At 35.1% G+C, this 17,034-nt stretch overlaps 1 protein-coding gene across 3 annotated transcripts in view; it reads left to right on the forward strand.

The window, feature by feature from the left end:
* The window catches only part of LOC141433708 (uncharacterized), a 99,171-nt gene that overhangs the window by 60,796 nt on the left and 21,341 nt on the right, over positions 1-17,034 (forward strand). For all 3 annotated transcript variants that reach the window (XM_074095819.1, XM_074095811.1, XM_074095804.1), the window contains exons 9-10: positions 13,714-13,856; positions 15,666-15,714. In XM_074095819.1, coding sequence (XP_073951920.1) covers positions 13,714-13,856; positions 15,666-15,714 — 192 coding nt within the window. The remainder of the gene's footprint in view (positions 1-13,713; positions 13,857-15,665; positions 15,715-17,034) is intronic.

Here is a 17,034-nt window from a genome sequence, read left to right on the forward strand (position 1 = left end):
TAAGTAATAGAAAAACATTTCCCGATACCAAATGTTAATGAGTTTCGTAACTGTCAAACATTTAATGTTCATCCCGACGATACGGTAAACTCTCCCCTCAAATTAAAGAAAGAACGAATCTAAATAAAAGTTTCGAATCGACAATATATATCCACAATATTCGGATAATGGCGTATTTTATATTTTAAAAATGTGGCATACATAATGTCAGTAATGATAATGAAAAAGGATTGACATATATATTGGTTGTCAAATATTTATGGCTGATGGTTGGTTTACGTTGGTTGATGGTTTCAAAACGCAATTGGACCCGCTAGATGGCGCTGTTGTTGGTATGTTATAATAATTGTAATGTACTTACCTAGTGTTTTTTCGGGCAGGGCAACGTCTACGGGTCCGCTAGTAAGATCTAAAAGAAAAACTGATGAGAGCTATTTTGAAGATCGCGTATCAGCTAAACATATTTAAATACTCTTAATATTTGGCTTTTGTAGAAGTGAAGACGTGCGTAAAATAAATATCCTACATTTGCTTTGAGCTCATATTCGTTTATGATATACGTCATGCAAATGGGAAGCTACTTGCATGTTGCTAAGATAGAATAGACAGTTATATTTTTTACTAGAAACGATGGTTTAATGTTTTGCTTATTTATGTTTTCGTTTTGTATAAGAAAGAGCGTTATTCTTCTAGTGGGAGTCCAAATTTGTACGCTGCGTGTTATAAGCATTGAAATTCTACCAAGGCCACATGTATAGAATGTTCCTCGGTGATAATTTTTAGACCTGAAAGAAACACTGAGGGGGAGAATAACTATACAGCACATCACATTTAGATCGGTCAGTAAGTGCAAGTCTGTAACTACAAGACATACAAAGATCTGTTCTTAAGAACCATGACATCAAAAACTGCATACATACCTAGATTTAAAAAAAAAAACTTGTACTTTGCCCGGGAATCGAATCCGGTTGAAAAATAAAACAATATTTTTTTAAATACTTTGCGAGTAGATTAAATATGTGTCTGATATTTAAAATGATACCAAATCTTCTCCGAAACTATTTATTTATCAGAAAATTTTCAATTTTATAACTTACACTTACACATTACCTAATAAACTAAAGATAAATCCAAACTAACAAAACAAAAATGACAAATTAAATAAAATAACAAATCAAACAGCCAAATTACAAAAAAATAATAATAAAATAATAATAAATAAAAAGAATTTGAATACTACAAATAAACACAAATAATCAAAAGAAACCAAAAAATGACAAATAAAACTAAAGTAAACATACGTTAAAATATTAATAAAAAAAAAAAAAAAAAAAACATTCTTATACGTATATTAATTACTTTTTCATCACACTTGCTCTTCAATGACGTTATTCCATGCCTGTTTACTAAAAGACAATGGCCTCAATTGTTCCCGCGGGAATTATGGACTTACGTATAGTTTTCCTCCCCCAAGGGAGTTATGACGTGTTAAAAACTTAGTAGGTACGTCATTGCAGACTAAAAAGGTTTCAAGTCAGCCAACGTTTTATTTACATCTTTATAACTTAGATATAACCTAATTTTTCACCATAAAAATTTGCCACGCTTCATGAAACTTCGTTATTTTTATATTTTAAATTTATATCAAATTGTTTTGCAATAATTTTAGTAAATATTGTTTTAGAATGTTGGAATAATCTGGCCGTAAGACCATTTGAATTTTAAACTAAACACGGTTCTTAGTGTTATCTATGGTAGACGACACGAAAAAATGTCAATCAGGGGGGCTACCACGAAATTCGAAAATAGAAGTTCATATTGTTTTCCTGACGCTAATATTATTTAATACGAGAGTGAGAGGGGCCGTACGATACGAACTTCGATTTTCGAATTTTGTAGTAGCCCCCAGTATTGGCGGGTAGCCATATTTTATTCAGTTGTTTTCTTAGTGTCTTGCTTTTGCTGAGCTGTGAAATGTTTGAACACAAAATAATTTCTTTTTTTACATTTTTTCCTCGCAATGTGATGAAAATCATAGTGTGTGTGTGTATCACGGGCCGTAAGGGGATTACAAACTCGGGTCATTAAAAGCCCTCCGCCTCTGGCGTCGGGCTTCTAATAGACACTCGTTAGTAACGCCCTTTTTGCGCCCCTTAATGCACAATGTACTATTACGTGTTGATTCTGTGTATACGGAGACAGCCGAATTGCCTGGTTAAGAAATCGCTACTTAGGCAACATTGGATATCTACCTTGAGTAGATATCGGGATATTGGGTACCTACGAATATACGTATCTAAACGATTCAATTTTAGTAAAATTTTGCTGTCTTCAAACACATTCAGGCAAGTAACATACTCGTAGAGGAAACTACTACTAATCGTCGTCGTCACAATTAGGTACCCATATTTATTACATTTAACTACAATTAGACATATCACCGTGCATACGGTCTCTTTTCCTTATTTTGATTCTCAATTTGTTTTCATGTGATATACATAAAGAAGCATTTTAATTGCTCTCGCTTAACCCAATTCGGGGCAATTTAGATAAATTTCGTCTATGTTATAGGTACGGTATATCAATCCAATTTATAATATAAAGTGTAAACAAACCAATATCATAAAAAATCTTGTATAAACACCCACCGGATCGCATCAATAACACATTTATCTATGCTTCTTGTCTTTTTAACCGACTTCAAAAAAGGAGGACGTTCTACGTTACATTTGTACTTTTTTATGTATGTTCACCGATTAGGTACTCAGTCAATTGTGAACCTAATTTTAATTTTTTTTTTATTCGAAAGAGTACTCTTCTGAGGTGGTCCCATTGTCACCAAGTCCAGATCTGACGATGGGATCCTAGGGAAATCGAGGGCAAACCTCAAATTTTATAGGCTCACCTATGGCGATTTTGGCATTTTTAGCATTAAGATAAGCATTTACATTCAAAAAGTATCATTTGGTAAACTGGACCTGATCAAGGAGACCAATTTATAGATATAAATAACATAAATAATAATAATATAGATGGCCAATGAAACTCGTCAAAGCTAAGTAATGCTCGCGCGTCTATAAATGATCATTTTTTAATTTTTTAATTTGACTGGATGGCAAACGAGCAAGTGGGTCTCCTTATGGTAAGAGATCACCAAATTCAAAAATTCAAATGATTTATTCAGTAAATAAGCCGCAATGGGCACTTTTACACGTAATTTTTTAAACTACCAGCGCTTTCGGAAAGACCATCATTGCCAAGAAGAATGCGCCGCAAGAAACTTGGCAGAAAGTCATTTTTTCATAATAATTACAAATAATAATAATAATAAAAATACAGGGATGTATGGGGTCCCTTAGTTACAATACTAAACACTAACTATATCTAAACTATATCTACGTTCAGTGGAAGTGTAGAATGCTTCCACCGTCATAAATTTTAAAATAATAATAACAATAATAATAATAATAACGCTAACACAAACAGACTACACACACAGACACAATCAAATCGCAAACATCATCCATCAAAACCTGGCACACAAACATAAACTTATACAAGACACACACACCCCATACTACAAATACACACCACAGGTAGTACTTGAAAATACAACACACAAATTATACTACGACCGCGCCATACTCACAGATCGTACTATCCACTATAATAGACCTGACATCACATTAATAGATAAAATAAACAAAACTACATACCTCATAGACATCTCAATCCCTAACACACACAATTTACAAAAGACCATCACGGAAAAAAAAATATGCAGACCTAAAAGACGAAGTTGCTAGACTATGGAGACAGGAGAAAGTGTACGTAGTTCCAAAAGTCCTATCTACAACAGGCGTCATCCCAAACCACCTACACCATAGCTTAAAATTATTAGGCATAAAATCACACGTTTACACAATTTTACAAAAAGCCGCAATACTTAATACATGCAGAATAGTGAGAAAGTTCATGAAACTAGACCCTGAAAATAGCCCTCAGCAATCTTCTTAAAAAAAAATATTCTACAACTCTTGCTACATTTACTTGGTGGATAACCCGTAAATGTAGTTAATACCAGCCTAGAGCTGAGAAAAACCAATCCTTCGAAAATAATAATAATAATAACCACCACCACCGGCCATAGACACCTGCAACACTAGGGGGATTGCAGATGCGTTGCCAACCTAGAGGCCTAAGATGGGATACCTCTAGTGCCAGTAATTTCGCCGGCTGTATTACTCTCCACACCGAAACACAACAGTACAAGCACTACTGCTTCACGGCAGGATTAGCGAGCAAGATGGTGGTAGCAATCCGGGCGGACCTTGCACAAGGTCCTACCACCTGCAAGATGTAAGATGTAAGATCATGATTAATATGTCTAGATAAGCGATTATAAAGAAGCTTTAAGTTGATCATCATCATCATAATAATCAGCCTATAGCAGTCCACTGCTGGACATAGGCCTCCCCCAAAGAGCGCCATTTCGCCCTGTCCTCGGCTAGACGCATCCAGCTTCTATCAGCAGCCTCTCGCAAATCGTCACTCCACCTGGCCGGAGGGCGCCCTACACTACGTTTACCAAGACGCGGTCTCCACTCAAGAACTCTTTTACTCCAGCGGTTGTCGGTTCTTCGACAGATATAACCAGCCCACTGCTACTTCAACTTGCTAATTCTCCGAGCTATGTCGATGACCTTTAAGTTGAATAAATTATCTTACGTCTAGTAGTATCGCTCGCTCCAGTGTTTCAGTGCTCCACACCGAGACTCCGCCGAAGCAACACCCGTGGCCATTATGGTGTTACCTGCGTTATGTCGCATCATGGTCAATGGCTCTATATGGGTCTAAGGCTACCTACTCCGACATATGTTTTGGGTGATAACAGTACCTAGCTATGTAAGCTATTACATATTTGTTATCTGTTCCTATAATCAAATAAGTGTTTACGTTTGATGTGAAAGTGGCATTAATCGCTATTTTAATTGTTATTTTTATTTTACTGAACTGATCTGATGCTGAATCCGGAAGGTAGCCAACGGAACTCTGTTATAAAACAACGTAACTAAGCCGTGTTTGGGCTTAGTGGAATCGTTGTGAGATATACTTCAAAATCACAAACCACTAAATAGTGAGAAATAAAGAAATTGCTGAACAAAAAAGTAAAACTGACTTAAAAAAATAACAAAAAATGGAACCGACGACAAAAAACTTGAAAATATTTTTCTAGGTAAGTACCTACTAGCTCGAAGTCGGTGACTCAGCACGACCCAGCAGGAGGGATTGAAGCCCATAAGTAGTACCTATGTAGGTGAGGTTGTCACGGGGTGGTGTCCGGGGAAGTTGTTCGGACGAAGGAAGAAGACAGGAATAGGGCAGACAGTGATATTTATTTAGGATAATAATAAAAGGGCACCTGCGGACAAACAGACGCGGTCTTAAGTATCTAAAAGGTATGCTTTGACACTGCATCAACAATTATAAAAATACATAGTTAATCAACTTACGTTTCCGTGCCCAGTTCTTTATTTATATAAATCAATGGCACTGAAGTCCAGCAGTACCTATTACGGTCTTATGAAACTTCACAAAATGCACTGTACAATTATAAAACCTACCTTCGTATAGGAGTAGTAAATTATGAGCTTGTTGTGGAGTTTTAAGAGATTTATAGGATCTAGGATAAAGAAAGGTAAGTGTTCAGCTCGGAGGCTCTGAATAGAATTGCTACTTGACGTAAATTGAACAGGTGTGGAATTTAGAAAAGGAAATTTGAATTTAAATGTTATTTTTTCGAATATGTGCTAAACCAGACAGTACAAAGAGTTAGGATGAAACGAGCTGTATGACACCTCGTTACAAGGTAGACGACGATTGTTCCACTCCTGCTTGCTCGTGCTGAGGCACCGACTTCGAGCTCGTCGGTTCCATTTTTTGTTATTTTTTTAAATTTCTTTGGAGTCGGTTTTACTTTTTTGTTATACCAAGACGTCTAAACACTTTTTTCACCAAAATTCACTTGATTTCAATATTAATTTTCTTTTGAAAAATCTTCCTCAAAATCTGATGTTATTACTTAAATGAAACATGTGTATAATCTGTAGTAGCATAGACTAGCGTAGAGATGGGAGAAAATTTGACATTTTTTAAATCGATTAATGCTCGATTGAATAAGCGATTATATTTACTTACCTTAAAATTAAAAAGAAGTTAGGTACCTACTGCTTTTAAAATTGAATCAACAGTCTTTGGAATTAAATCAAGAATTGTAAATAATACAACAGACAAAAATACTTTTATTAAATAAATTAATCGCTATACTAAACAGATTAATTATGTTGCAATAGGTTCTAGGTTTTCACATCACTAAATGTCTGTGGTCGGGATAATGGCGTGTTTGTTTACACTTTTCATAAATTGGATTGAAATACATCTACGACACCAACGTTTTAGATTTACTTTTATGCGCATACTTACTAGGGTGGAGTTAGTTTATTTTAAAATTGCAACTGTTCGTTTCGTACCGGCACCACGACATGTAGGGTATGCGTCGAACCAGGAAGTTCCGTATTCACATATACCCAGGTAAATTATTCTCGTATACATATTTTTGAAGGATTACTTTTGAAATATCACAAGAAATATTCGTATCCGTATTATTGGATATTTTTGCATTTCAGTGACCTCATTAAAAGTAAATGTGCCGATGCATGCACGCGATTCCGCTCAGTACTCGGTAACTTAACCTAAAGTGAATGTTAATATAATACACAGGATGTCCCACGGCTATGCCACGAGGGAAAGTACCTATCTTAAATATTGGAGATTGTAAATTTTACTGAAAGAAGAATTCATTTTGATTTTAAAAACAATTAAAACTGCATTCAATATTTTATGAAATATACCTTATTACCTTGTCTAAACCGGAAATCAATCCTACCAAATGTAAAAAAAAACAATTATATACATTTTTCTGAAATTATAAATGTCCAATAACATGGTCTTAATTTTTTTTAAGCAGTTTAATTTTTTTTTAAATAAAATTGTCCAGGTATCTAAAATATTAGGATACTTTCCCTCCATGTGGCATAGCCGAGGAACATCCTACATTCTTAGAGGTTGATATTATGTAGGTAGTCGTTAAAATTGTAGTCACATTCGAGTTAAAATTGTCGAAAAATATAAAATTGAAAAATTAATTGTCGATCAAATTAGTAGATTTTTAGAACGTCATAATGTACTCTCAGGAACACAACACGGCTTTCGAAAGGGTCGAAGCACGATCTCCGCACTGATCGGATTCGCAGATTATGTGAACGAGGGCCTAGACGCCGGTAAACAGGTGATAGCCCTTTTTATAGATTATAAAAAAGCATTCGATACGTTGGATCATGATATACTGTTACAGGCGATGGAGGAATGTGGGATTCGCGGTCCCACAAATAGATGGTTTAAAGAGTTTTTGTCCAATAGGAAAATAACCACGAAGATAGCGGGGGTGATGGGTGTTGAGGCGCCAGTAGAACTTGGAGTGCCGACCGGATCGGTGTACGGCCCGGTCGGTTACGTGATGCATGTCAACAGCGTCTCGAATATTGTAAAAAAATGTCGAATGTTTATGTACGCGGATGACATGTGCCTGCTATATGCCTCAAAGGATATATCGGAAGCACAGAATAGTGTGCAAGAAGACTTCGAGCGTATCGCTAAGTGGGCACATGACAATGGTATTATTTTAAACTTAAATAAAACCAAATGCATGCATATCCATTCGCCGTATAACCATCTAGCTAAAACAGTGAAAAGCGAAAATTTGGAAATAATAGGACATACTTATGAGTGCCTGCACGCAAATAAAATTTACTGTAATCATTGTGAAAAAATAAAATATGTGGAGACATTTAAGTATTTAGGATTAACAATTGATGGAAATTTTAATTGGAAGTCGCACGTAAATGACGTTTGTAACAGGTTGAGGTCTGTGTTAGGAAAGTTTTTTCAATTAAAAAAAGTATGGAGCAAAAAAACGTTACAAGTTGTATATTATGCGCTTGCTGACTCACTGATTAGTTATGGGCTTGTTGTATATGGTCAAACATTAATTACCTACATAAAAGACATCAAAAATTTACAAATAAGATTAGTTAAGTTCCTAGTCAGCAAAAAAGCTAAACAAAAATGCAACAGAGATTACGATACATTATTTCCCCTATGTAAAATTTTACCAGTAGATAAAAAGGTTAAATATATGGTAGGCTTACAGCATTACTACAGTAATGAATATAAAGTACGTGTTAAAAATAAATATAATACTAAGAGTGTAAGAGAGGAAAGATTAGTTCAACCTAAGGCTAAAAATTACTATGGTAAAAGAATGTCAAAATTTGTAGTGCCAATAGTTTTTAATAAAATTAGTTTACTAAGAAAGACCCCTAAACTAAGTAAAACAGGTTTAAAAACTAAATTGAGGGATTCTCTTCTCGGTAACCTTGTCCACGGGGATCCAAAATAATTATATGTACCTATTAGTATGTGTGTAAAGTTTTTTTTATATGCATGTACATTATTTTTTCTCTTTTGTTACTTCTGTTTGCAAGTTTGTACAATGTAGAATGAGGTGGTTGGTTAGTTATGCACTTAAGTTAAAATAAATTGAGCGCCAATAAACGTTACAGTTTGGCGAGTAACACTAAATGTAATAATTAATTGTTTTTACGTTAAACAAATTAAAAAAAAAAAAGTTAAAATTCAAAAAGAAAAATTCGAAGATTATTAAATTAAAAACGAATGTCTTGCAGTTTAGTGAAACAATGTCACGAATTGTTTTAATAAATTCTTATTTCGAGTGTTTAAAACATGCAGAGTAAGGGAATGCAACGACCTTGCCGTGAAGTATCTTTGTCGTTAGGTGCGAGCATTGATCAAAGATCCGAAGCAAGGTTGCTGTGTACACGATTGAAGTCATTCTTGAGTAAACTCACTTCTTTAAAACCAAGTTACTATGTACGAGTATAAACGGATTTAATCTTGAACATGCTACAAGCGCCTTTTACTCTACTGGTTAGCTGTCCGGAGGCAATGAAATTTGTTTAAAAGTAAATTCTGCTTAAACACAGGTTACACACGAACTTTAAGAACTTAATGATATGTTAAACTTGAACGAAACGCTTACCTACACACGAAATGCTTATTAGATTAAAACAATAAGAGGTTACATGGTTTTACTTTAATGTTTTTACATATAGTCGTTCCAATCGTTTATTTAACTTTTGACACATAACGCACGTGAAGTTGTACAATAATTTTCGGTACAATGTACTACAGAGAATACCGTAAGTACTTCATGGACGGGTACCGCCCACTTAGTGATTTCCCATTCGTAATGAATGACCATAGACTATAAAAACCGTTTTGAAGTAAATCGATGTTATAAATAAAACATACATTTAAAATTATTGTGATTATGTTTTATATCAATATCATTTAAAAACAATTAATACATTAATATGCCTTTAGGGATTAAAAAGTTAAAACAACTAAAATAGGCACTGTAATACTATTTTTAACTGCCGCGTCCAGTTTTGCCGCTTCATAATTGTCAAAATTACTAAATTACCGTCGGAAGTGATAAACATATTAACTTAAAATAAATGGTTTATTTTAATATGTAAGATAATAGTAACTTGTGTCTTAAGGGCGGTAAATAAGGAATTACGAACGAGAGTCTATTAGAAGCCCGAAGTCGAAGACTGAGGGCTTTAATAAGTCGATGTTCGTAATTTTAGTACCGCCCGTGCGACATACAATGTTTTTCATCACATTTGCGAGTAAAATTTTATATTTCTAAAACAAAAAATATAATTCTTCCAAATATTGGCGATACCTTAGGCTGCGCTCTTGGCAGTGCCGCCCTCCGCCTCCCGCAGCATGTGCCTGAGCCGCGTGTGCATGTGGTCCTGTTGCTACGCCATGCGCAGCACCATCAGTACGGGCACGGACTCATTTACCGTCCTTGGGCTTCATGACAAGAAAATTTGTACGCGCAATGACTCATTTACCGACCACGGGTTTCATGACAAGCACATTAAGGTCGAGGGTTTTGTTTGGGGGGTTGCAACCAAGGTAGCCTGCATGTTTCGACGCTGTTTACGAGCAAGTGTGATGAAAAGTAACATAAACACCTGTGAATGTTTATAAAACAATGCAAAATGTTGAGCAAAAATAAAATATGAATGTGTTAAATAAATTAAAACTTCTTCACGAATAAAATCGATTGTTAAAAGAAATCGAATCAGTAACGCATCAGGGCACCACTATTTTAATTAGTACTCGAGCTGTCAAAAGTTAAATAAACGATTGGAACGACAATAAACGCGCCTTCTGACCATGACCGTAGAATTTTCGAAAAAGCGGGTAGCAGTTGACCGCTGTGGACCTACCTATGACATTCATGACCATGAATGTCGTTGGGCAGGTGGCAAGGAATAGGGAAGGAGATTAATTATTCTATGAATGGATTCTCTGTGAAGGATGGTTAAGCTTTGAAGCTAAACATGCATTTCTTGTTTCAACGTCACGTGTTAGACTGAAGTAGTATCCTTATCTGCTTTTTTCTTATGTGCTTTTTAATAGATATTACCACAGTATTTTAGCAGGTTAGCGAATCTCCATCGCTGAACGTCGGCTATTGAAAACTTTGGGTCTATATATATGTTTTAATCATGTTCTCGTAATGCGAGTCGCGCTTAAATCTAAAGAGAACATTACTTAATGGTAGCGTATTTAATACAAAATGAAATTGTAAAAATAAATTGACAATGAATTGATTGATTTAATTGTTGAAATGAAATTGTGGAATTGTAGCTGTCAAAAGTTAAAAAAACGATTGGAACAATTATAGGGTTTTTTTTAAATACCTACCAGTACCTATTGAAGCAACTATTGGCTCTGTGCACGATATCAGCGCCACCTAGCGTCCGCAACTTTTTTGGCTCTGATGCTCTGACGTTTTGAAATTACATCGCGACATTGTGACAAAAATCAAAACTATAATGAATTATAATTTATAATACAAAATTACTGGGATACCGGTATTTTGGTGGACAAAAGGTTGTGAATTAATTTTTGGTCATTAAAATGAAATGAGGTAAGTAAAATATATTCAAAAAGTGTGTTTTGTTTTCGTTATGTCAGGGTTTGTTTACTTCATGTTTAGTTGTACTTTTACTGTAAAACGAAAAGATAAAGCTATCTTACTGGTTTCTTTGAATAAAACTTAAATATATAATTGTTCTTATAAGTATCGCTAGTAATAAATTAAATATTGTTTTCAGATCAAAATGAGTATCATTTTGAAGACCGGTTTTGTGAGCATCACTCAATATAAAATTTCAACCACAAACCGTTTCATAAGGAAAATTTTTGCTGGACATGTCCGAGATCTAGAGGAATTAAGAACAAAACAGGGACAGTGTTCAATAATTCAAGCTCCCATCATAACACAAATATCTATCAATAAAATTAGATTCATATGAGTATGACAGATGACAGAGCCAGAACTATTTCTTCTTTTGGCCACTTTGAGCGCTGCGATAGATTTCATTACCCCCACCTAGTACTTCGCACCCTCCCAATAGTTCTTGCTTGTACTCTGTACTCGTAACTTCGCCTGCTTCCTTCGGGAATTTTGTACTTTCTCGGAATAAAAAATAGCCTTTGTAAACTAGTCAGGGATAGTGTAACACCCTATTAGCAAAAGTATTTTAGTATCGGTTTTGTATTACAGAGATTATAACCTAAATTCAAACAAAATAAAACCACAAAGTTTCTCTTTTTTATGCTAGCTTTGTTTACAAGCTCGTTAATTTTGATCCACGTCTAGTGGTCGGATTGGCTTGAAATGTGTTGTATATGATGTACGTTGGATGACAATATCAGTAATCAGCTAATCAGCAAAAAGCTTGTACCTATTATTTTTTTAAGCAAAAACTTATTTATATAGATAAAAATAAATAAACAAACGATAGCTATCGACTCCATATTTTGTTAATCTGCAGATAACGCGATCCGTTTATGATATCTAAGCCTAAATATCTTGACATGTGACAAATCAAGTATGATAAAATTGAATTGGGTAAGATAAAGGGTTCTGCTATCTAAAAATATACAAAATACGAAGCTTAATCAGAGCACGAAAATCCAATCAAAGCCGAATACCGGCCAATTATGCGCTTCGAAAACCGGGTGGTGTATCTTTGCCTTTACAGCCCCGGCAGCTCCGTTATTATAATCAGAATGCAAAAGCAGACGCTGTAGCCGAAATCAAATATTATATCGTCAGTTTTCGTTACACCACTTCTCATCTCTGTTTTCTAGCTTCTAAATCTGTAAAAAAGGTACTGTTAGGTTAGTGTCAAAATAAATATGAAAACCTTTTAATCAAAAAATTAAACCTCCAAAAAAACTGAAAAGCGAAAAATAACCAACCTTTTTTTGTTTAACCTTAATCTTTTGATCATAATGCAGGTACAGTCAACAAAAAGTACAGTTAGCAAATAAGCTTGTAGGTATAGAAAATGAAATTTTGAACAAAACACTTTTTGAGCTTGTCGTCAATGAAGATATGATGCTCAATTTGTGAATTATACGACATGTGTAATATTCAACAGCTCAGAGCAAAATTTTAATGCCGCAGCTTATGCTACGATTTCGTTTCCGTTTCAATATATAGTATACGGTTTCAAATATAGTATAAGTTCACTGGGAATGTTGCTGCTGCTATTCGACCTCCATTTTGACAGAGGAATAAATATATTAGGCATTTTCATTACTTGAAAGTGCATTCGACATTAATATGCTGTAGAGTATTTCTATTTCTGGCTTAGTCTATTTTAATTTGTGTATGGTAAATAATTGTATCTGGAAATGAAAATGCAAATAATAAACTTTTCCTTAAACCTTTTAATCTAGATGACTTGCTGTCGGCTTTCAGTCCAGCAAACAAGCTGTCATTTTTATCATTTGAATAAAAGGCATTTAAGTAAAATTTGATAACGTTATTCATAAATATTTGATTGATTCAGATGTTACTTTGCGGAGGTCCATATCAATGAATCACACTATTTTATCTTGCTACTCCGCAACAATTAGTGCTCTACAGCTACGTCTGTGCGACACATATAACATAGATAACATACGGCTCTCCCTGCTAACACAGCATAAGCCGTAGCTACTTGTGGTGCACGATTGTAGCGGAGAAGCAAGGTTAAACAGTGTTCGTTTAGGTAACTCATACATTATTACGTAATAAATTATGTTATTAATTCAGACTGGGCCACTTCAATATCGCTCCTTTGTGCCGGCTCTACATTTATCGTCTTAATCAGTTTGATTGATGAGTTGAAATACGTTTAAAAGGTTCAAAGAGTTAAGTGGTATTATTCAGGAGACATCTCGCATGATTTAAATAGTTTTAAACTTTACATTAACCTCGCTTCAGTTGATTTTATTCATTATGTTATAGCGATGCGTAGTACCATATGTAAATGGATTGAGTTCAAAAAGTTGGACCAAATTAAAGCTAGTTTGAATTGCGAGAATGTGCCGTCATTGTTGCTTTTATTTATTATGAGTATATCCGGCGTTGGCAGGTTTACTAACATTTAAGGATTATTTCACTAGTAGGTAAAACCTTTTTTTCATTGACAGGAGCACATCTGCGGCATGCGGCATCACAGGAGGCAGAGAAACGACGGGCGTCCTTGGGGCACGTGCCGCCGGCGCGGCACCGCGCCTCTGATGCCTTCCTCGACCCGCATCACGCCGCCATGCTGTTTCGTGACTCGAGGGGGGTGAGTCAACACTCCACTCTGCCCACTTGTCTAAAGCCACTTATCTGCTAGCGAACTGTAACGTTTCAGCGAGGCTTTATTGTTTGAAAAATTTAATGTTGAGACTCTATTCCACTCACGTAAAGTTAGCACGTAATAGAAGGATTTTGTAGGCATTTTATTGGGTGAACATGACGTCTGTAATCTCCGCAGACGGTTGTTCTACTCGTTCCAAGAGGCGTTACTTGCCTCGACGGTAAACTACGGTCTTTTCCAGTTACTCCGCAACCAATGTTTGCAATGCTAATCGTACGTCACAACCTCGCCATTCAATGTTCACCATTCATTATTAACTCTTCGAACCTCCGTTGGTTTGTAGCAAAAATCTATGTAGACACGGAAGCTTCGCTCGTAACGAACTCGCGATCTTTGGCTACAGTATTACTGATTATTATAGTTGCGGCTCGTGCGTTCGCGATTTCAAGAGGTCAAATTAGAAGTAAAGGTGTCATATCGTTTAGTTCCCAAAATTAGTCTGGCTAGAGCCGCTTATTAGAGTTATCTAATAATTAGTTAGTTAGTTATAATTTAAGCCGCAAATTTTCCGGTGCGTGGGGCATGTTTTCTTTTTATACCGATATTTAACAAAGTAACATTTGGATGTAGGATTCTTTCTGTGCCAGACGAGCTGTTGATAAATTTAGTAAATTTAAAAATAAGTACATGTAACCTGCCATTTCAAAAAACGGTTTTTATGGATGAGTTATATTTTTGACTTCGATTGCATGGAAATTAAACAGAAACATTGCAAATCACTGTTAATTTTATTTAAATTGAAAGTAAATTAGAACTACAAACCTGGCATTTTAACAGATTAAGTACACCCCACGTAAATATATTTTTTTTGCCTAAGCGCGAGAGTTGAAAGTATTAAATAGATTTTATTTTTGTAAAACTGTTTCATGACCTACACCAAATGCATTGCATGATTTTGACTGTAGGTATACATGGTGTAACATTCAGATCGGTCAGTATGGGAAACTTTGAAACCATAAGTACGACATACGAAGATCTGTTCTTAGGAACCATGTCATCGATTTTAGTAACAAGAAAATCTTCATTCTTAGATAAAAAAAACTTGTACTCAAAACGGGAATCGAACCCGGTTGATTTGAAAAATTAAACTTATCTACATAATTTCTATTTGGATATCGATAGTATAGGTCATAAGCAATAAATGTTACTATAAAACTCGATATCTAAAAAGAAATTAATGCATTGTACTTATTTCATATTCTTTAATAATGTAACTTCTATTTTTAAAATCGTCTAGGTTCGATTCCCGAGCTGAGTACAAGTTTTTTTTTAAATGTTTGAATGCAGTTTTTCTTGTTACTAAAATCGATGACATAGTTCCTAAGAACGGATCTTAGTATGCCCTTTAGTTTCAGACTTTCCCATACTGACCGATCTGAATGTTACATCCTGTATACGTAGACAATAACGACGTAGTTCTACAGAAGTCCGCAAAGAAAAACTTTGTTTTTCATAAAATAGTCTCAAGTACGAACTTATTTTATGTTCGCATTTACATTGTACGGAATTTTAGAGTTCCACACACTTATACTTGGCTTGGATAGGTATTTAACAAAATGTAAACCAAAAAATGTAAATTGGTGTCCTAAATATTGAAATTCCCCCATTAAACTGTAGTATAGGTGCGAGAGTCCTACTAGCAAACTGACGTGCAGTTTTTGTTATTTTTAAGCGAGGCACTTAATCGGTATTATTTTAACACAATTCATGTTATTTAATTTTTATTTGTTCCAGTTACCGGTGGCAGATCCGTTCTTAGAAAAAATCAGTCTCTCAGATTTAGGTAAATAATGTTTGTACCTACTTAATTTTAAATTATTTTAGCGGTTTCTTTGACGGTGCTAGTTTCAATAGATTTAGTGAGTTAAAGTCTATTCATCCTTCCGTGTCTTATCATATAAACAAACGGGACGTCACAGGTGATAATAGACAATGACTAGTGATTGGTTAAAGTCGATAAAATATACATAAAACGTGACCGATTATTTTGCTTTTAACACAAATAAATCCGTAAACTAGCCAAGTCGTCAGAAATATCACAAAAAGAGCACATGTAACATACGACATCAAGTGAAGTAGCGAAACGAATGACATTTCTAGATTCAACTCTTTTTATTTTATTTATTATTATTTCCTCTAGTGCAAAAGGCAAAGGTTAAACACCATTACAGCCAAGTTTTCATTATATATTTTTTCTTTTTTAAGATTTAACTCAATATGAAATGACATTTATCGTAACCATAGACACCTACGCACTGTCCGTGTCCGTCCTCGTTTAAAATAAATATTGAAATCAACCACAACAATTCAGAATAATTATTATGATTGATTTCAATGCATTTTCCGAAATCTCTACATTAAGTATTAATTTCCACATTTATCCATATCGATAAGTTGTCGTTTCCCATCAATACGATCATAGACAATCTAGACATTCCAGTGGCAGATATTTTTGAGGTTATTCATTCGTTCCTTCGATTATTGAAGGCAACCTTATTCGGAATGATATTTTTCAGTGGTTACTACTTTGTGAGTTTTTAAGTATACGTATACAACAACATTTTAAGTGATGGTTATTGTGTAATCAGAGAAAAAAATGTGACAGTGTCTTCGAGAAGTGTTTGTTTACATGGTAAGACACGGAAGGATGAATAGACCTTACAAGGGGCTACATACGAGTAAGTGATAATGCTTATAATTGTTAGGTAGGTTATAAAGAAGGAGATATTTCACTATGCTTTTACTTGCCATTAATTAAAGCGTAGGTAAATTATGACTTCTATTACACATTCACCTTTGCGAACCTAATTAAAAAACTGCATCGACTTTAGAATTGAAACTTGTGGCTGAGTCTTCACTTTCCTACGCTGTCTTAAAAAATCTACCCAACATTTGGCTGCTTGTAAGCTTTCGTAGGAGAAAACAGTACGAGATAAAAAAAAATAGGGCAGTCCCATTCAAAATGAACTCAGTCGCGTTAGGCATAGCGCCAAGCGCTGGCGCTGGCGGTGGCGCGACGGCGGCGATGGCGGGCGCGGTCGCAGCGCCGCATGGTGTCAAGTTCGCCGCGCTGCCGGGCGGCCGCGGTGGCGGCACGGCGGCG

The sequence above is a fragment of the Choristoneura fumiferana genome, chromosome Z (assembly GCF_025370935.1).
Source record: "Choristoneura fumiferana chromosome Z, NRCan_CFum_1, whole genome shotgun sequence".
In the NCBI taxonomy this organism is placed as follows: domain Eukaryota; kingdom Metazoa; phylum Arthropoda; class Insecta; order Lepidoptera; family Tortricidae; genus Choristoneura; species Choristoneura fumiferana.